A 21,358-nucleotide genomic window follows, 5' to 3' on the forward strand; every position below is an offset into this window, starting at 1 on the left:
CATAGTTTGAGTTGATTCTAAATATTTTATCTATCTTCCCCCCCCCCCCATCTCTTGTTTCCCTATCTCTGGGCACCAGCTAACACCTTTATAATCAATTCTGGGAGATCTTCATTATATCGGTATGTTCTGAAATTTTAAAAAATGTGCTGCTTTTTCCATCACTAAAACAATGACGGTATCATCCAGATTTTTATTTACTTGTATTAGTCTTCTGTTTATTTCTCCCATCTTTTGTTCTGCTTCTTCTGATTTGTCCTCTCTTTTCTGTATTCTTTGCTCATTTTTTATTATCATTTGCTGAAAATTTCCTAATCTCGCATCCATATTGTGGATTTGCTTCCTTCATCTTCTCCCAGTTGCCTTTCGTCTCATTGTGATTTCTTTTTGTTTCCTCTTTATGTGACGTAATTGCTTCTTGGATTGATTGTAGCACAGATTGTATTTCTTTTTGCAAAGTATTAGTTTTTTCTTGATGCAACATTGCTTCTATTGATCTCTGATTCGATGGAATGGATGCTGCAGATTTTGGTGTGGAGGATGGTCTTTTCCCAATTTTAGTTACATTTGAATTGCTCATTTTGGTTCCACCCCTCCACTTTTTTCTCCTCAACCTGCTATTTCTTTCATTGCCATTTTCTTTGACTGCATCTATTGCTTTAAACAAAACAAAACAAAACAAAAAAAAACCGAGCGAGAGGGAGGCTACGTTTGGAACTGCATCCTCAATCATTTGGAAGTAAGCCTTATTGAAAGCTTTTGCTGAAGGTAGAGAATAATTTTGCCAAGCTGTCTTCTTCAGACAGTGAAACACTTTTGCAACCAGCACTTCTCTGATAGTAGAACTCCCATGTCCAGGAGGAGGAAGGAGAAAGAGAATAATATAAAATCCAGGAGGAGGTGTGGACTTTTCAGATTTGCAGGCTCACATGGCTTTAATACAGGTAGTCCTCAATTTATGACCACAGTTGAGCCCAAAATTTCTGTTGCTAAACAAGACAGTTGTTAAATGAATTTTGCCCCATTTTATAACTTTTCTTGCCACATTTGTTAAGTGAATCACTGCAGTTGTTTAGTTAGTAGCATGGTTGTTAAGTGAATCTGGCTTCCCCATTGACTTTGCTGATCAGAAGGTCGCAAACTGGGATAACGTAAACCCGAGAAACTGCAGCCATCACAGGGTGGATAAAAATCAATAATTTTTTTTAAAAAAATCAGATTTTTTTTATTTAAATCGTATTTTTTTGATTTAAATCGTATTTTTTTTATTTATATCTAATTTATTTAAATAAAACACTTTTGGGGTAAAAATCTATCGTAAGATAGTTTTCTATTTAAGATACATAAATAATTTAGTTTATTCAGCATGAAATGGAGCTAAGTTATGTAGCATGAGGCTGTATATTCTGCAACACTGGGACTATCGGTGAGTCAACAGGGGGTCAAAGAAGTAGCAGAGATGACAGTTGCTCTTTAAAAATTATAATTTAAATCGAGTTGATTTAAATCAAGCCTTTTTACTAGTGATTTAAATCATGATTTAAATCAAATCCACCCTGAGCCATCATAAAGAGGAATCAGTTGAAAAGCTTCCGAATTTCAATCACATGATCATGGGAACAGCTGCAATGGTCATAAGTCTGAAAAACGTTCATGTCACTTTTTCCATTGCCATTGTAACTTTAAGTCAGTAAATCAACTGATGTAAGTCAAGGACTACCTGTACTAGCCTAGAAATAAGCACTACTACTACTACTACTACTACCCACCACCGAATCTAAGGCATTTATGTTGCAGAAAGAGTGGGTTTTTTAATCATGGCAGCCTGGTCTACCCAAAATGGGACAGTTAACCTTAATCTTAAACACAATCTCTCCTCTGGTATAACCAACAAAGCGAGGAGAGCCTGTGGTTTAAAGGTAAATACATCTACCAATATGTAAGCAGCCCAGTTTCAAATCCCAGAATTGTATGGCTACCTGATCAAGAGCTAAATAGCTTGAATAGATCTGTACCACTGTCCCTTTATTTCTTTGATTTTACAGATATGTGTCCCAAGCCAAGCAGGAGGCCCAAAGTGGGAACTTGGAAGCATCTATCCAATTGTTCCAACAGGCTCTTGAAATCCATTCCAGTGAAAAGCTGACCGCGAACATTAAAAAGTTGGAGGAAGACCTAGCTTCTCTGGCTGTGGAGGAGGAAGAGGACGACGATGGCATTTTTGTGGATGTGTGTCAGAGCGGACTCATGCTGTACAAAGAAATGCACGATAAGCTTTTTGACTATCAGAGAGAAGGGGTTGCTTTTTTGTACCAGTTATATCGAGACAGAAGGAAGGGTGGCATCCTGGCAGATGACATGGGACTCGGGAAGACCATTCAGGTCATTGCGTTCCTCTCCGGAATGTTTGATGCAAAACTCATCCGTTCCGTGTTGCTGATTCTCCCAGCCAGCCTTCTTAACAACTGGGTGAAAGAGTTTGCCAAGTGGACCCCAGGCCTGCGAGTGAAAGTTTTTCATGGGACCAACAAAGCTGAACGTAACAGGTCTCTGGAGCGGATCCAGAGGAGAAAGGGCATCTTGCTCACAACCTACCAGATGCTCCTCAACAGCCGGCCGAAGCTTTCTAGATTTGGTGGGAAAGAGTTTGTTTGGGACTATATCATTCTGGATGAAGCCCATAAAATCAAAACTCCATCTGCCAAAACGACAAAATTTGTGAATGCCATTTCTTCCAAAAACCGCATCCTTCTCACAGGGACTCCGGTTCAAAACAATCTCAAAGAACTTTGGGCTCTTTTTGATTTTGCTTGTCAAGGCTCGCTTTTGGGTACCAGCAAGACCTTTCGGATGGAATATGAGAACCCCATCACAAGAGCCAGGGCAAAAGACGCCACTCCTGGAGAGAAAGCTCTGGGACTTAAAATCTCAGAAAACCTGATGTCCATCATAAAGCCATATTTTCTGAGACGGACTAAAGATGAGCTCCAGAAGAAGAAAAAGGCTGAACTTCCAAACCATCTTCCTGAAAATCAAAGCAAAGATCTTGCTCCCACCATGCCTTCACTTCCTCGAAAGAACGAGTTCATTATATGGGCATTCTTATCACCCATACAAGAGGAAATATATAGAAATTTTATATCTCTGGATCATATCAAAGAGTTGTTGACATCTAAAAGGTCCCCACTGGCTCAACTGAATATCCTGAAGCAGCTCTGTGATCACCCAAGGCTCTTGTCAAATCGAGCATGTAGTCAACTAGGCCTGGAAGCATCCAATTATAGTAAACAAGATGTTGGTGAAAAAAACCCCAGTGAGCTCCCAGACATGAAGTGGAGTATTGGGCATGTTTCTGATGAGATGCTGATTCAGCAGTCTGGAAAGTTGAGCTTCCTTGTGGCGCTGCTGGAAAGACTGCAAGACGAGGGACATAGAACTCTGGTGTTTTCCCTATCACGAAAAATGTTGGACATTATAGAGCGCGTCTTAACTCACAGGGGATTTAAGCTCATGCGCATTGATGGGACAGTGACTCAGTTGGCAGAACGAGAGAAGAGAATTGGCATGTTTCAAAAAGATGGAGACTACTCTGTCTTTTTGCTTACTACTCAAGTTGGTGGGGTTGGTTTAACCTTAACAGCTGCTAGCCGGGTGGTGATCTTTGATCCTAGCTGGAATCCAGCTACAGATGCCCAAGCTGTGGACCGAGCTTACAGGATTGGCCAAAAAGAGAATGTCATAATCTACCGTCTGATTACCTGTGGGACAGTAGAAGAGAAGATTTATAGAAGGCAAGTCTTCAAGGATTCCTTAATGCGTCAAAGTACGGGCGATAAGAAGAATCCCTATCGCTATTTCACTATGCAAGAGGTAAAGGAGTTGTTCATATTGGAAGACACACGAAGCTCGGCCACACAGTTACAACTGCAGTCCTTGCATGCCACCCAAAGAAAAACAGACACTGAGTTGGATGAACACATTGCATACCTCCACGCGCTAGATATATTTGGCATTTCTGACCATGATTTGATGTACACACGTGACACAGCACATGATGATGAAGCCGAAAATGAAGAAGCCCACAGGTACATTGAACACAGAGTCCAAAAAGCCCAAGAGTTGGTACAACTAGAATCTCAGTTGAATGACCAGCACATGAGAAATATCAGAAACACGACTGAAGGAGCATGGCTGAGAGATATAGACTCATCCACCCAGCCAAAAACAAAACCATCCAAGTCTTCACCAAGTGAAACTCTTGGACCATCTATGTCCGAAAGGACAAACCCAACAGTTGTGGCATCACCCATTCCATCCATGAAGAAATCACCAACTCCTCTTCCAACGCCTGTGTTTAACCCACCTGTATTTATTAGTCCTGTACACAGTAATGAAGTTATTGATCTTACAAGCGACGATGACAACGATGTTGTTAGTGATATGGTCAATTTGAGCTCTAAAATGACCAGTCTGGTTGTTGAAGACGTGGATGATGAGCAAATACTTCAGATTATTTCTAATATGGAAGATGCTTTGCCTTCTGAGGAGAAAGAACAGCAATTTCCCAGCTTCCAAGCGTGTGAACTAAAGCCTGGGACAGGGCCTGTGTCCCCTTTTCAGACTCATCCAGTATCTAACATGGAGGACTACGGTCCTGAATCCAGTGCAATCTCTGAACTGCCTGCCCAGGATAAGGATGATGAGCAACTGGTTTTCCATACAATCAATACGGAAGTTCTGCACTTCAAAAACAAAGAATATCAACCAATCAGACTGCAAGCAGATGAGCAAAACGAGAGTCTAAATCTTGTATCTCCTCTTCTCCAAGCTATTTCATTATCTATCGAAGGCAGTGTCAACTCTGAATCCAAAATGATCTTTTGTGAGCCATCTCCAGAAGCAAGAAATGAGCTTAAAGATGTCCACATGAAACTGCTGCAGGACTTTGCAGAAAAAGACATGTCATTAAAGGAGACAGTAAACAAAGGATTCCAGCTGAGGTTGGTTAGCTACTGTAGCTCTGCAACTGAATCAATTGGGAGAGAACATGGGAGTCACAGAAGCCTCCAGACTAGCAATGGTGCAGAGGGCTCTGTGGTCATGGACGATTCCAACGGTCCATGTGATAGTAGAGACAGTTTTGGGCTGTGGAAAAAGAAGCGTCCTGCAATTATTGTTTCGGATGAGGAAGAGGAAAATGATGAATTAATAGATGAACTGGATGAGGACAAGCCAGAGGGAATTTGTATGTCCACGCCAAAGGCCAACAGGCCAATGGCTGCAATGTATTTTTCTCCAAGGGTCAAATTGAGTGGAAGAAGATCAACAGCTTCTCGTCGATCCCTCTTCGATCTGGTCTTGGAAAAAGTGGAGGGTGCAGCCGAAGAAGCAGGAAGTAAAGATGACCAGATGAAACTGCTGCAAGACTCAATTGTGTATCCTGATGATGACATGCACCAAACTCAGGCTGACATGTCACTTGGTTGTCTTCATGCAGATGCCTGCGCAATTAAGGAACTAGATGCTGTGGCACCACAGGAGACCATGCTTAGCAAAATGACAGAAAGCATCACATTGCAGAAGTCTGATGTGAGAGAAACTGCACAGTTCAAGTCTCTTGATATTTCCTCTCAGCAGATGAGAAATACCAGAAACACGACTGAAGGAACATGGGTAAGAGATATAGACTCATCTACCCAGCCAAAAACAAAACCATCCAGGTCTTCATCAGGTGGCCCTCTGGGGCCATCCATGTCCGAAAGGACAAACCCAACAGTTGTGGCATCACCCATTCCATCCATGAAGAAATCACCAACTCCTCTTCCAATGCCTGTGCCTATCCCACCTGTATTTATTAGTCCTGTACTCAGTAACAAAGTTATTGATCTTACAAGCGACGATGACAACGATGTTGTTAGTGATATGGTCAATTTGAGCTCTATAATGACCAGTCTGGTTCTTGAAGACGTGGATGTTGAGCAAATACTTCAGATTATTTATAATATGGAAGATGCTTTGCCTTCTGAGGAGAAACAACAGCAATTTCCCAGCTTCCAAGCGTGTGAACTAAAGCCTGGGACAGGGCCTGTGTCCCCTTTTCAGACTCATCCAGTATCTAACATGGAGAACTACAGTCCTGAATCCAGTGCAATCTCTGAACTGCCTGCCCAGGATAAGGATGATGAGCAACTGGTTTTCCATACAATCAATACGGAAGTTCTGCACTTCAAAAACAAAGAATATCAACCAATCAGACTGCAAGCAGATGAGCAAAACGAGAGTCTAAATCTTGTATCTCCTCTTCTCCAAGCTATTTCATTATCTATCGAAGGCAGTGTCAACTCTGAATCCAAAATGATCTTTTGTGAGCCATCTCCAGAAGCAAGAAATGAGCTTAAAGATGTCCACATGAAACTGCTGCAGGACTTTGCAGAAAAAGACATGTCATTAAAGGAGACAGTAAACAAAGGATTCCAGCTGAGGTTGGTTAGCTACTGTAGCTCTGCAACTGAATCAATTGGGAGAGAACATGGGAGTCACAGAAGCCTCCAGACTAGCAATGGTGCAGAGGGCTCTGTGGTCATGGACGATTCCAACGGTCCATGTGATAGTAGAGACAGTTTTGGGCTGTGGAAAAAGAAGCGTCCTGCAATTATTGTTTCGGATGAGGAAGAGGAAAATGATGAATTAATAGATGAACTGGATGAGGACAAGCCAGAGGGAATTTGTATGTCCACGCCAAAGGCCAACAGGCCAATGGCTGCAATGTATTTTTCTCCAAGGGTCAAATTGAGTGGAAGAAGATCAACAGCTTCTCGTCGATCCCTCTTCGATCTGGTCTTGGAAAAAGTGGAGGGTGCAGCCGAAGAAGCAGGAAGTAAAGATGACCAGATGAAACTGCTGCAAGACTCAATTGTGTATCCTGATGATGACATGCACCAAACTCAGGCTGACATGTCACTTGGTTGTCTTCATGCAGATGCCTGCGCAATTAAGGAACTAGATGCTGTGGCACCACAGGAGACCATGCTTAGCAAAATGACAGAAAGCATCACATTGCAGAAGTCTGATGTGAGAGAAACTGCACAGTTCAAGTCTCTTGATATTTCCTCTCAGCAGATGAGAAATACCAGAAACACGACTGAAGGAACATGGGTAAGAGATATAGACTCATCTACCCAGCCAAAAACAAAACCATCCAGGTCTTCATCAGGTGGCCCTCTGGGGCCATCCATGTCCGAAAGGACAAACCCAACAGTTGTGGCATCACCCATTCCATCCATGAAGAAATCACCAACTCCTCTTCCAATGCCTGTGCCTATCCCACCTGTATTTATTAGTCCTGTACTCAGTAACAAAGTTATTGATCTTACAAGCGACGATGACAACGATGTTGTTAGTGATATGGTCAATTTGAGCTCTATAATGACCAGTCTGGTTCTTGAAGACGTGGATGTTGAGCAAATACTTCAGATTATTTATAATATGGAAGATGCTTTGCCTTCTGAGGAGAAACAACAGCAATTTCCCAGCTTCCAAGCGTGTGAACTAAAGCCTGGGACAGGGCCTGTGTCCCCTTTTCAGACTCATCCAGTATCTAACATGGAGAACTACAGTCCTGAATCCAGTGCAATCTCTGAACTGCCTGCCCAGGATAAGGATGATGAGCAACTGGTTTTCCATACAATCAATACGGAAGTTCTGCACTTCAAAAACAAAGAATATCAACCAATCAGACTGCAAGCAGATGAGCAAAACGAGAGTCTAAATCTTGTACCTCCTCTTCTCCAAGCTATTTCATTATCTATCGAAGGCAGTGTCAACTCTGAATCCAAAATGATCTTTTGTGAGCCATCTCCAGAAGCAAGAAATGAGCTTAAAGATGTCCACATGAAACTGCTGCAGGACTTTGCAGAAAAAGACATGTCATTAAAGGAGACAGTAAACGAAGGATTCCAGCTGAGGTTGGTTAGCTACTGTAGCTCTGCAACTGAATCAATTGGGAGAGAACATGGGAGTCACAGAAGCCTCCAGACTAGCAATGGTGCAGAGGGCTCTGTGATCATGGACGATTCCAACGGTCCATGTGATAGTAGAGACAGTTTTGGGCTGTGGAAAAAGAAGCGTCCTGCAATTATTGTTTCGGATGAGGAAGAGGAAAATGATGAATTAATAGATGAACTGGATGAGGACAAGCCAGAGGGAATTTGTATGTCCACGCCAAAGACCAACAGGCCAATGGCTGCGATTTATTTTTCTCCAAGGGTCAAATTGAGTGGAAGAAGATCAACAGCTTCTGGTCGATCCCTCTTCGATCTGGTCTTGGAAGAAGTGGAGGGTGCAGCCGAAGAAGCAGGAAGTAAAGATCTCCAGATGAAACTGCTGCAAGACTCAATTGCGTATCCTGATGATGACATGCACCAAACTCAGGCTGACATGTCACTTGATTGTCTTCATGCAGATGCCTGCGAAATTAAGGAACCAGATGCTGTGGCACCACTTGAGACCATAGTTAGCAAAATGACAGAAAGCATCACATTGCAAAAATCTGACACGAGAGAAACTATGCAATTCAAGTCTCTTGATATTTCCTCTCACTATCAGCACAGGAGAAATATCACAAACACGTCTGAAGGAGCATCGCTAAGAGATATAGAATCATCCACCCAGCCAAAAACAAAACCATCCAAGACTTCATCAGGTGGCCATCTGGGGCCATCCATGTCCGAAAGGACAAACCCGATAGTCCTGGAATCACCCATTCCATCCATGAAGAAATCACCAACTCCTCCTCCAAATCCCATGGTTACCCCATCTGTATTTATTAGTCCTGTACACAGTAACGAAGTTATTGATTTTACAAGCGATGATGACAATGATGTTCTTAGTGATATGGTCAATTTGAGCTCTAAAATGACCAGTCTGGTTGTTGATGACATGGGTGATGAGCAAATGCTTCAGACTATTTCTAATACGGAAGATGCTTTGCCTTCTGAGGAGAAAGAACAGCAATTTCCCAGCTTCCAAGCGTGTGAACTAAAGCCTGGGACAGGGCCTGTGTCCCCTTTTCAGACTCATCCAGTATCTAACAAGGAGGACTACAGTCCTGAATCCAGCGCAATCTCTGCACTGCCTGCCCAGGATAAGGATGGTGAGCAACTGGTTTTGCATACAATCAATACGGAAGTTCTGCATTTCAAAAACAAAGAGTATCAACCAACCAGACTGCAAGCAGATGAGCAAAATGAGAGTCTAAATGTTGTATCTTCTCTTCTCCAAGGTACTTCATTATCTATCGAAGGCAGCGTCAACTCTGAATCCAAAATGATCTCTTGCGATCCATCTCCAGAAGCAAGAAAGGAGCTTAAAGATGTCCACATGAAACTACTGCAGGACTCAATTGCGTATCCTTCTGATGATGACATGCACCAAACTCAGGCTGACATGTCACTTGATGTTCTTCCAATCATTCATGGAGATACCAGCGAAACTAAGGAACTTGATGCTGTGGCACCACAGGAGACCATGGTTAGCAAAATGTCAGAAAACAGCACGCTGCAGAAATCTGACTTGAGAGAAACTGCGCAGTTCAAGTCTCTTGGTATTTCCTCTCAGCAGATGAGAAATATCAGAAACACGACTGAAGGACCATGGGAAAGAGATAGAGACTCATCCACCCAGCCAAAAACAAAACCATCCAAGTCTTCATCAGATAGCCCTCTTGGGCCATCCATGTCCGAAAGGACAAACCCAACAGTTGTGGCATCACCCATTCCATCCATGAAGAAATCACCAACTCCTCTTCCAACGCCTATGGTTATCCCATCTGTATTTATTAGTCCTGTACACAGTAACGAAGTTATTGATTTTACAAGCGATGATGACAATGATGTTCTTAGTGATATGGTCAATTTGAGCTCTAAAATGACCAGTCTGGTTGTTGATGACATGGGTGATGAGCAAATGCTTCAGACTATTTCTAATACGGAAGATGCTTTGCCTTCTGAGGAGAAAGAACAGCAATTTCCCAGCTTCCAAGCGTGTGAACTAAAGCCTGGGACAGGGCCTGTGTCCCCTTTTCAGAATCATTCAGTATCTAACAAGGAGGACTACAGTCCTGAATCCAGCGCAATCTCTGCAGTGCCTGCCCAGGATAAGGATGGTGAGCAACTGGTTTTGCATACAATCAATACGGAAGTTCTGCATTTCAAAAACAAAGAGTATCAACCAACCAGACTGCAAGCAGATGAGCAAAATGAGAGTCTAAATGTTGTATCTTCTCTTCTCCAAGGTACTTCATTATCTATCGAAGGCAGCGTCAACTCTGAATCCAAAATGATCTCTTGCGATCCATCTCCAGAAGCAAGAAAGGAGCTTAAAGATGTCCACATGAAACTACTGCAGGACTCAATTGCGTATCCTTCTGATGATGACATGCACCAAACTCAGGCTGACATGTCACTTGATGTTCTTCCAATCACTCATGGAGATGCCTGCAAAATTAAGGAACTAGATGCTGTGGCACCACAGAAGACCATGCTTAGCGAAATGACAGAAAGCAGTGCACTACAGAAACCTGACACGAGAGAAACTGTGCAGTTCCAATCTCTTGGTATTTCCTCTCACTATCAGGTCAATTTCAACCTTGCCTTGGAGGATTCTGAGAATGGACCACAAACCTTCGCAGAAAAAGACATGTCATTAGAGGAGACAGAAAATGTAGGATTCCAGCTGAGTTTGGATAGCTACTGTAGCTCTGCAACTGAATCAATTGGGAGAGAACATGGGAGTCACAGAAGCCTCCAGACTAGCAATGGTGGAGAGGGCTCTGTGGTGATGGACGATTCCAACGGTCCATGTGATAGTAGAAACAGTTTTGGGCTGGGGAAAAAGAAGCATCCTGCAATTATTGTTTCGGATGAGGAAAAGGAAAATGATGAATTAATAGATGAACTGGATGAGGACAAACCAGAGGGAATTTGTATGTCCACACCAACGACCAACAGGCCAATGGCTGCAATTTATTTTTCTCCAAGGGTCAAATTGAGTGGAAGAAGATCAACAGCTTCTCGTCGATCCCTCTTCGATTTGGTCTTGGAAGAAGTGGAGGATGTAACCGAAGAAGCAGGAAGTAAAGATGACCAGATGAAACTGCTGCAAGACTCAACTGATGATGACATGCACCAAACTCAGGCTGACATGTCACTTGAAGTTCTTCCAATCACTCATGGAGATGCCTGCAAAATTAAGGAACTAGATGCTGTGGCACCACAGGAGACCATGGTTAGCAAAATGTCAGAAAACAGCACGCTGCAGAAATCTGACTTGAGAGAAACTGTGCAGTTCAAGTCTCTTGGTATTTTCTCTCAGCAGATGAGAAACATCAAAAACACGAGTGAAGGACCATGGGTAAGAGATATAGACTCATCCACCCAGCCAAAAACAAAACCATCCAAGTCTTCATCAGATAGCCCTCTTGGGCCATCCACGTCCGAAAGGACAAACCCAACAGTTGTGGCATCACCCATTCCATCCATGAAGAAATCACCAATTCCTCTTCCAACGCCTGTGGTTTTCCCACCTGTATTTATTAGTCCTGTACACAGTAACGAAGTTATTGATTTTACAAGTGATGATGACAATGATGTTCTTAGTGATATGGTCAATTTGAGCTCTAAAATGACCAGTCTGGTTGTTGATGACATGGATGATGAGCAAATGCTTCAGACTATTTCTAATACGGAAGATGCTTTGCCTTCTGAGGAGAAAGAACAGCAATTTCCCAGCTTCCAAGCGTGTGAACTAAAGCCTGGGACAGGTCATGTGTCCCCTTTTGAGACTGATTCAGTATCCAGACGGAATACCTGCAGAGTTCTATAAAAACTGCCAATGCGCAATAGACGAAATCTTACTTGGAGTATTCAATGATGCAATACTGGAAGCCACAATTCCTAACTTCTGGACCAAGGCCATCATTACATTGATACCAAAAGAAGAGACCGACCACATACATATTAAAAATTATAGACCAATTTCACTCTTAAATGTGGATTATAAATTATTTACATCAATTATCACAGGAAGCTTGATAAGTCATCACATTAGAATCCAAAGCCGCCTCTCTTGTATTTATAGGTAATCCAACTATAACCTCTGAAGGAGCTACAAGGCAAGAGAATTATGGGATCGGGGCATGCAGAAGATCTGGTTGTTACCCTAACACGGTGGTTGGAATGAATAATCTAGATGAAAGACATTACAAAAGACACTATATGGAATACAAATATAAAGTCACTCGGGTGGTTGTTTGCTATACGAAAATACTTACTATTGATGGGGGCAGATGGTAATTGAAGATACTGAACATACTGTTGGAACTAGAATTTGATGTTACCCTAACATGGGTGATCAAATTAACAATCCAGTTGAAAGACATCACAGAAGATATTATATGGATTACAAGCTTAAAGTCATTTGAGAATTTTATTTATATATGGAAATATTTTTTTAGTGGTGTGGGCAGAAGAACAAAGATATCGAAAATATTATGTATGGTAGACCTGTAGGAAAGTGGGTGGAGATAGGTTAGCTTACTGATTGTTTAGTTTAGGTAAAGGGATTTTATGTTATATTAATATACGTAAAAGATTTGAATCAAGAGATATATGCATGGGGGAGGAGGAAATGGATAGATTATGAGCTGAAATTGCCAAATTAGGATTTGTTATATAATTTTACAGCTGAATGTTGCTTTGGAATGTAATGTATAGTATAAGGGGGATATAATAATATTGTTAGAAAGAAAGGGTCAGCATATGGGGGGTGGAGCAAAAAGGATGGTAAAGTATTATATAATCTGTTATTAATTTGGGTTTTATTCTGGAGAAGCCACAGGGGGAGGGGAGTGTGAGGGAGGGTTAGGGAGGAGGGGGGGGAAGAGGGAAAAAATCTGTATTTGAAAAACTTTTTCAATAAAAAAAAAATTATCACAGGAAGACAATAATTATCACAAGACAATAATTAGCAAATACATTCATTCAGATCAAAATGGTTTTATCCCAAAGAGACAGATAAGAAACAATATGAGACTAATAATCGACATACTAGAATACTATGAAATGACTGTAGATAAACAATTGGCCTTAATTTTTTTAGATGCGCAAAGAGCCTTCGAAAACTTAAATTGGAAATTTCTTATACTCCAACTGGAAGCTATGAAATTTGGCGATAAATTTATAAATATGATAAAAAAAAACATATTCTTCACAAACAGCAAAAATAGCAATAAATGGCGATTTGACAGAACAATTTCAAATATCAAAAGGAGTGAGACAGGGGTGCTCTCTGCCCCCTTTATTTATACTACCGGTAGCTCTGGAAACCCTCCTGAAAGAAATTAGAAGAGATAACGAAATAAAAGGCCTAAAAATTAAGAGGGAGGAGTACAAACTACAGGCTTTCGCCGATTAGGGTGGATAAAAATCAATGATTTTTTTAAAAAAATAAAAAAAAATCAGTTTTTTTTTTATTTAAATTGGATTTTTTTATTTAAATCAGATTTTTTTTATTTTCATTGAATTTATTTTAATAAAAAACTTGGGGTAAAAATCTATCGTAAGATAGTTTTCTATTTAAGGTACATAAATAATTTAGTTTATTCAGCATGAAATGGAGCTTAGTTATGTAGCACAAGGCTGTATATTCTGCAACACTGGGACTATCGGTGAGTCAACAGTGGGTCAAAGGAGTAGCAGAGATGACAGTTGCTCTTTAAAAATTATGATTTAAATCGAGTTGATTTAAATCAAGTCTTTTTATTAGTGATTTAAATCGTGATTTAAATCATGATTTAAATCAACTCGATTTAAATCAAATCCACCCTGTCGCCGATGATATCGTATTCATTACAGAACAACCAATAACAACCGGCATTAAACTATTAGACCAAGTAGAAAAATATGGGAGAGTAGCCGGACTTAAAATCAACAAACAAAAAACAAAGATACTAACCAAAAACCTTACCAACGAACAAGAAAAGGATCTAGAAGACGAATTAGGCATACAGACGACAAAGAAAGTAAAATATTTAGGAATATGGCTTACCAATAAAAGTTCATCAATTAGAGAAGATAACTATGACAAATTAACAAAACAAATTAAGGAAGATTTAGAAACTTGGAAAAAACTACAATTGTCATTCTTGGGAAAGATCGCCTCAATTAAAATGAATGTCCTACCCCGAATTCTATATTTATTCCAAGTAATCCCAATAAAACCGGGGAAGAATTTTTTTCAAGGACTTTAATAAATTAATATCGGATTATATTTGGCAGAGCAAGAAAGCAAGAATTAAAACAAAACATTTACAGGATACAAGAGAAAAAGGAGGCCTGGCGCTACCAGATTGGGAATCATATTATAATCAAGTAAGCACTTCCTCATCTGATTTTCAAAGCTCAGTTTATCAAGAACAGAATTCTTTTCAACTATTGGAATCATTAAACTGAAACAATTCTCTACCGATAGGAACTATTGCCCGTATACAGAAAGCTTGTATTTCTTTCAGCCACCAAACCAAAGATCAAAATAACCAGTTCAAACTCTTTTAAAAAGATCATAAAATTCAACATTCATAATGGTAGGGATATCAGATTTGCAAACATTCATACAACCACTAGGTGATAGAAATTAGGTACACACTATGTTAACTTATTGTTGCTGTTCACCACCTATTAATTATCTGATTTCCACAGCACACATCTAGTAGCTGTCATTAAAAATGGTTAGGATATGTCCTGACCTAAAGCAAATATGATAAGAGTGATTAAATGACTAGGATTCACATTTCTTACAGCTATCATTAAGTGATTTATCTAAGTCAGCTGTCAAGATGTGGAAACCAAGGTTTATGGTCCATGCACTTTATAGCCAACTAGATGAACAGAAGTAGGATTTAGAATGAAGGCAGCAGAGAAAACAACATTTATATTCTTTTCTCAGATTTTAAAAATATAAAACTAAAGCAAAAGGGGAAAAAAACCAGAAAAACTGAATCAGCTGATAAAAACCAGAAACATCCAAGCATGACACTGCGGTGTGTCATGTCAGACAAAAACACACCAAAAAAGTCTTAACCGGCTGGTCTGGAAGCCCAGCCAGAAGCTGAAAAAGAACATATTCAGCGCTTCATCAGAGAAACCTTAGAACAGGCATATGTTCTCGTCAATCACAGCCATAACAAATCTGTAAACGGCAACTCTGAAACTGCAAAACGGAGATGGGGGTGTGTGTCTTTCCATTCTAACAGATTTATTGGGATACACCGTTTCCTGGACTAGTCCATTTTGACAGGCACATGAAAGTGAACAGATGCCTAGAAGTCAGGAAAGTTATTTAGTTCTTAGTACTTTATACCTGGTTATTTCTGCTATGTACAGTGGAGGACAGGGCCTGGTGTGCTACTGTCCATGGGGTTCAATTGCTAAGTCAGACATGATTTAGCAATTGAACAATTTATTTATTATTTATTTGTTTTATTTGATTTATATACCTCCCTACTCCCGAAGGACTCAGGGCGGTGAACAGCCAACCGCGGTGGCGGTTGATATCCCTAGGCTTATGGTCATGGGGGATTTCAACCTACCGTCCGTGGGCGAGGCGTCTGACGTGGCTCGGGAGTTCATGGCTTCCATGACAGCTATGGACCTGACCCAGTTAATTCATGGCCCTACCCACACGGGGGGAAACACGCTGGATCTGGTTTTTGTCTCTGGACAGTGGTTGAGTGATCTCGAGATAGGGGATATAGTCACCGAGCCCTTGTCATGGTCTGATCACTCTCTCCTTCGTCTCGACCTTCGAACCGCTACACCCTGCCGCAGGGAGGCGGAGCCAGTAAGATGGTTCCACCCCAGGCGCCTTATGGAACCTGATAGGTTCCAGATGGAGCTTGGGCCATTCCCTGAGGCTCTGGCACACGCCTCTACTGGAGACCTAGTGGCCGCCTGGGATAGGGCGGCCGCTGGAGCTCTGGACCGGGTTGTGCCTTTGCGGCCTCTGACCCGGCGCCGATCTCATTTAGCTCCTTGGTTTACTGAGGAGCTGAGGGAGTTGAAGCGCCGGAAAAGACGCCTAGAGAGTAGTTGGAGGGCCAGTCGTTCTGAATCTGACCGGACACAGGTAAGATCTCATATTAGGAATTACCTAGTGCTGATAAAAGCAGCGAAATGTAATTACTTTGCTGCTCTTATTGCGTCATCAGATAATCGCCTGGCCGCCCTGTTTAGGGTGACCCGCTCCCTGCTCCACCAGGAAGCGCGGGAGGACCCCTTGGAGGGTAGAGCCGAGGATTTTGTTCAATATCTATATGACAAAATCACTCAGATTCGGGAAGATCTGGACTCTGATTGGGTAGTCTCAGGGGGAGGGACTGAGGCAGGTCTTGAGAATGTTATCTGGGATGAGTTTGATCCTGTGACCCCTGAGGACGTGGACAGGATTCTGGGTAGACTGAACGCGACCACTTGTTTATTGGACCCATGTCCCTCCTGGTTAGTGCTGGCTTCTCGGGAGGTGACACGAGGCTGGTTCCAGGGGATTATAAATGCTTTGTTGGGTGAGGGTGTCTTTCCTGCCGCCCTGAAAGAGGCGGTGGTGAGGCCTCTCCTCAAGAAGCCTTCCCTGGCAATGTTGATAAATTATTGTCCGGTCTCCAACCTTCGTTTTGTGGCGAAGGTTGTTGAGAGTGTGGTCGCGCAACAGCTCCCCCAGCACCTGGATGAAACGACGTATCTGGATCCGTTCCAGTCGGGTTTCAGGCCCGGGTACAGCACGGAAACGGCATTGGTCGCGTTGGTTGATGATCTCTGGAGGGCTCGGGACAGGGGGTGCTGCTCTGTCCTGGTTCTGTTAGATCTCTCAGCGGCTTTTGATACCATCGACCATGGTATCATGCTGCACCGGTTAGAAGAGTTAGGGGTGGGAGGCACTGTGTTGCGGTGGTTCTCCTCCTTTCTCTCTGACCGGTCGCAGTCTATGTTGACAGGGAGACAGAGGTCGACCCCGAGGCCCCTCATATGTGGGGTGCTGCAGGGGTCGGTCCTCTCGCCTCTCCTGTTCAACATTTATGTGAAGCCGCTGGGCGAGATCATCCATGGTTTCGGGGTGGAGTACCATCAGTATGCTGACGACACCCAGCTGTACATCTCCACCCCGGATCACCCCAACGATGCCCTTGAAGTGATGTCCCGGTGCCTGGAGGCCGTACGGATCTGAATGGGGAGGAACAGGCTCAGGCTCAACCCATCCAAGACCGAGTGGCTGTGGTTTCCGACATCCCGATATAGTCAGTTGATGCCATCACTGACTATTGGGGGCGAATCATTGGCCCCCACGGAGAGGGCTCGCAACTTGGGCATCCTCCTGGATTCACGGCTGTCTTTAGAAGAGCACCTGACAGCCGTGACCGGGAGCATTTTTTATCAGGTTCGCCTGATTCGCCAGTTGCGTCCCTTTCTGGATCGGGACTCGTTACGCATGGTCACTCATGCCCTCGTCACCTCCCGCCTGGACTATTGTAATGCTCTCTACATGGGGCTCCCCTTGAGGAGCACCCGGAGGCTCCAACTGGCGCACAGTGCGGCCGCGCGGGTGGCAATGGGTGTGTCATGGCGCTCCCATGTGACACCTCTCCTATGCGAGCTGCACTGGCTCCCGGTGGTCTTCCGGGTGCGCTTCAAGGTTTTGGTTACCACCTTTAAAGCGCTCCATGGCTTAGGACCTGGTTATCTACGGGACCGCCTACTACCACCAATAGCCTCCCACCGGCCAGTACGCTCTCATAGAGAGGGACTCCTCCGGGTGCCGTCAGCCAAACAGTGTCAGCTGGCGGCCCCTAGGGGGAGAGCCTTCTCTGTGGGGGCACCTACCGTCTGGAATGGGCTCCCCCCAGAGATACGGAGGATCCTGGATCTGCGCACCTTCCGCCGCGCTGTGAAGACCTTTTTATTCCATCAAGCGGGCTTGGCCTAATCTCCCTCTTTTAATATGTAAATTTTAATCTGTTTTTAAATTATTGGGGTGTTTTAATCTGTCTGGACCAAAATGATTTAATTTGATTTTATCTGGTTTTTAAATTTTGTGTATTTATGTATTTTATTGCTTGGCTGTTCACCGCCCTGAGTCCTTCGGGAGTAGGGCGGTATACAAATCAAATAAACTAAATAAACTAAACATAAATACAAAAATTTAAAATAGAATAATTTAGAATAGAATAGAATAATAGAATAGAATAGAATAGAATAGAATAATTTACACACTTCCCTCACACAAAGAATTCTACAGAAAATAACCATCTCGTAGCCAGGCTGTCTATGTATTTATATTTTTAATCACTTTTATTGTTTTTGCATTACATAAGCCGGAGACTCCCACAGAGGGAAGGTCTAACCAGTTTAAATAAATAATGCAATTAATGTCTGTTATCCGGATACAGGTAGTCCTCGACTTACTAGAGTACATTTAGTGACCGTTCAAAGTTACATCAGTGAAAAAACTGACTTATGACCATTTTTCACACTTACAAATGTTGTAGCATCCCCATGGTCATGGGATTTACATTCGGACGCTTGACAACTGACTCACATTTATGACGGTTGCAATGTCCAGGAGTCATATAATTGCCTTTTGTGACCTTCTGACAAGCAAAGTCAATGGGGATGCCAGATTCACTTAACAACCATGTGATTAATCACTGCAGATTCACTTAACAAATGTGGCAAGACAAATCGAAAAATGGGGCAAAACTCATTTAAGCAATTTCTCACTTAGGAACAACATAAATTTTGGGCTCAATTGTGATCGTAAGTTGAGGACTACTTGTATGCTAACGTCAGAAAAATACCATAACAACACCAAGCTCTTCTTACACTTGTTCCACACATAGAATTCTATAGAAACTCCCAGTCTGCAGTTTGGGGCTCTCCTATATCTATGTCTATATATGTTTTTAATCACTTTTATTATGTTTGCATTACATAAGCCCCCGAGACTCCCAGAGAGGGAAGCTATAACCAATTTAAATAAATAATGCAAATAATGGCCATTATCTAGATTCACTACTATTAGAATAACTCCAGAAAAGCTTGGAAGGGCCTCAGTAGAGGTTTTGCTCTGTCCAGTGTGGGGAGGCTTCATCAGCCTCTGATCCTCAGGGGTCATCCACAGCTGTCCTATGATGCCTGGGCTGGGCATGATGGTAGTTGTAGTCCATGTGTTTCTGAAACTTTGGGAGTTGAAGTCCACCTGTCTCAAAGTTTCAGAGACACTGGTCCAATCCTCCAAGGGAGAAAAATGGGGACACCCCAACACTTTTGGGGATCCTGAGAATTTTCTTGGAAGGGGGGGGAGATTCCTCCCTTGGGGTGAAAAAGGAGAGAAATAAGCTTCCACTTTGGAAGGAAGAGAGGAAAACGCCCTCACCCCACCCCACGGGCTACTCCCGCTGTCACTCCCATCCAGAAACGCCAATAGGAAAAGCGTTCAGCGCCGAAGCTCCTCCCACAAGAATCACCCCCTCTCAAGGGCGCCTCCTGCCGTAAGGGTCCCCCACTAGCCACGCCCCCCGTCCCATCAATCTCGCCAAGAGGCGGGAGTTTCTTCCCCCCCCCACCAATCGGAGCCCGGCCGTGTTTTCCCGACGGGCGTCACCCAGGATACTCTCCATGTTGGACATGGCGGCGCTTCAGGTGCGGGCCTGGGTCGAACGACGGCGGAAAACACAGCGAGGCGGCTCGGTGCCGGCGACCTGTTGGGTTTCTCGCCTTTCTGTCAGCAGCGGGCTTCCTGCTTCCGCCTCCGCCCGGCGAGCTCCACTCCCCGCCTCTTCCGTCAACATCACGTCACGCGGAGCTTGACGAACAGAAAAGAGGAGGAGAGAAGAGGCGGTTGAGGGGATTGGCCGAGGCGCATGCGCACAATGGGAGCGCCGTCTTTGGCAGCTACGGAGGCGGCCACGGCGCGAGGCTCCTCCTCCCAGCCAAGTTTCGTTTTCCTTGATGACGTCACCGGGAAAGGAGGAGACTGCGCCCTATCGGAAAGAAGAGGCAACTGCAGCCTTGGGCGCTTCTCAACCGGTTATAACCTAGTGACGGGCGAGAGTTCCCATCATCCCCTGCCAAGGAGGATCAAGATGGGATATGTAGTGTTTCTCTGCTACAGGGAAGGAGCCTTGGGCGAGCGAGGCAGGTCTGGTTCCCCTAAATCCCAGGGACTGGTCCTTCCAGATTTAGGGGAATCCACTGATCAATGGCCATTTGGTTAATCAGAGAAGGGGATTTTTAGTGCTCGGTCTTACAGAGGAGGCTGCACCACATCGGACTTCAGCGCCATCCCCCACCTGCCCCCCCCCCCAGTGGGGATTTGGGGAGTTTTGAAATCTGCATCTGTAGCCCATTTGGAGGAAAGCAAGCGACCCACTTCATCACTGCCCCCAGATTGGTCTGCAGAACAGATCGTACACCGGTGTCTCTCAAACCTCGGCGGGTTTAAGCTGGGTGGACTTCAACTCTCAGGATTGCCCAGAATTCTGGACGTTGAAGCCCACCTCTCTTTAAATTCTCGAGGTGGAGAAGCGCCGATACAGACCCCGCATCGCTAGAGACCGTTCTGCCTGACTTTAGCTCGACTGGACACAATTGGGTTTCCCCTACTTTTATTTATGGAGATTACTTCCACGTAGCTCATGCACAACGAATTGTCTTTTTTCCAACGAAGTAAAAGCATCGGGTTTAAAAGTGATATGCATTTTTCTTGCATGCCCTGCCTTATTTTGGTGGCCCCGATTTTTTCCGTCACCGGGAAAGGAGGAGGCTGCGCCCTATCGGGAAGAGGCAACTGCAGGGCTTGGACGCTTCTCAACCGGGTATAACCTAGAGACGGGCGAGAGTTCTCATCATCCCCGTTCTGCCTGACTTTAGCTCGACTGGACACAATTGGGTTTCCCCTAATTTTTATTTATGGAGGTTACTTCCACGTAGCTCATGCACAACGAATTGTCTTTTTCCCAACGAAGTAAAAGCAACGGGTTTAAAAGGGATATGCATTTTTCTTGGACGCCCTGCCTTATTTTGGTGGCCCCGATTTTTCTGTAAATAAACAAATCGATATAGCAACCAACGTGCCCATTTGTCTCAATCGTCCCCGTGAACGAATGAATGAATGAATGAATGAATGGAGCTCGACTCAGCCTCTTTTCTTCGGCCCCGCCCAGGGGCGGTCGTATTTGGAACGACCCGAATGGCTAACCCGCCTCCAGTTTATTTGCATGCCTCTCGGTGATAGGTTGGTTAGGCTGGCGTAT

The 21,358-nt window shown here is 43.6% G+C and overlaps 1 protein-coding gene across 1 annotated transcript; it reads left to right on the forward strand.

Annotated features, from left to right (window-relative positions):
* Positions 1-1,263: 1,263 nt before the first annotated feature.
* Positions 1,264-11,975, forward strand: LOC148112219 (uncharacterized). The gene has a single exon (XM_087877404.1). It carries the CDS (start codon positions 2,248-2,250, stop codon positions 11,878-11,880), a length of 9,633 nt encoding a protein of 3,210 aa, XP_087733530.1. The 5' UTR covers positions 1,264-2,247; the 3' UTR covers positions 11,881-11,975.
* The last annotated feature ends 9,383 nt before the right edge of the window (positions 11,976-21,358 follow it).

The sequence above is a fragment of the Pantherophis guttatus genome, chromosome 12 (genome assembly GCF_059756535.1).
Source record: "Pantherophis guttatus breed Tessera chromosome 12, ASM5975653v1, whole genome shotgun sequence".
In the NCBI taxonomy this organism is placed as follows: domain Eukaryota; kingdom Metazoa; phylum Chordata; class Lepidosauria; order Squamata; family Colubridae; genus Pantherophis; species Pantherophis guttatus.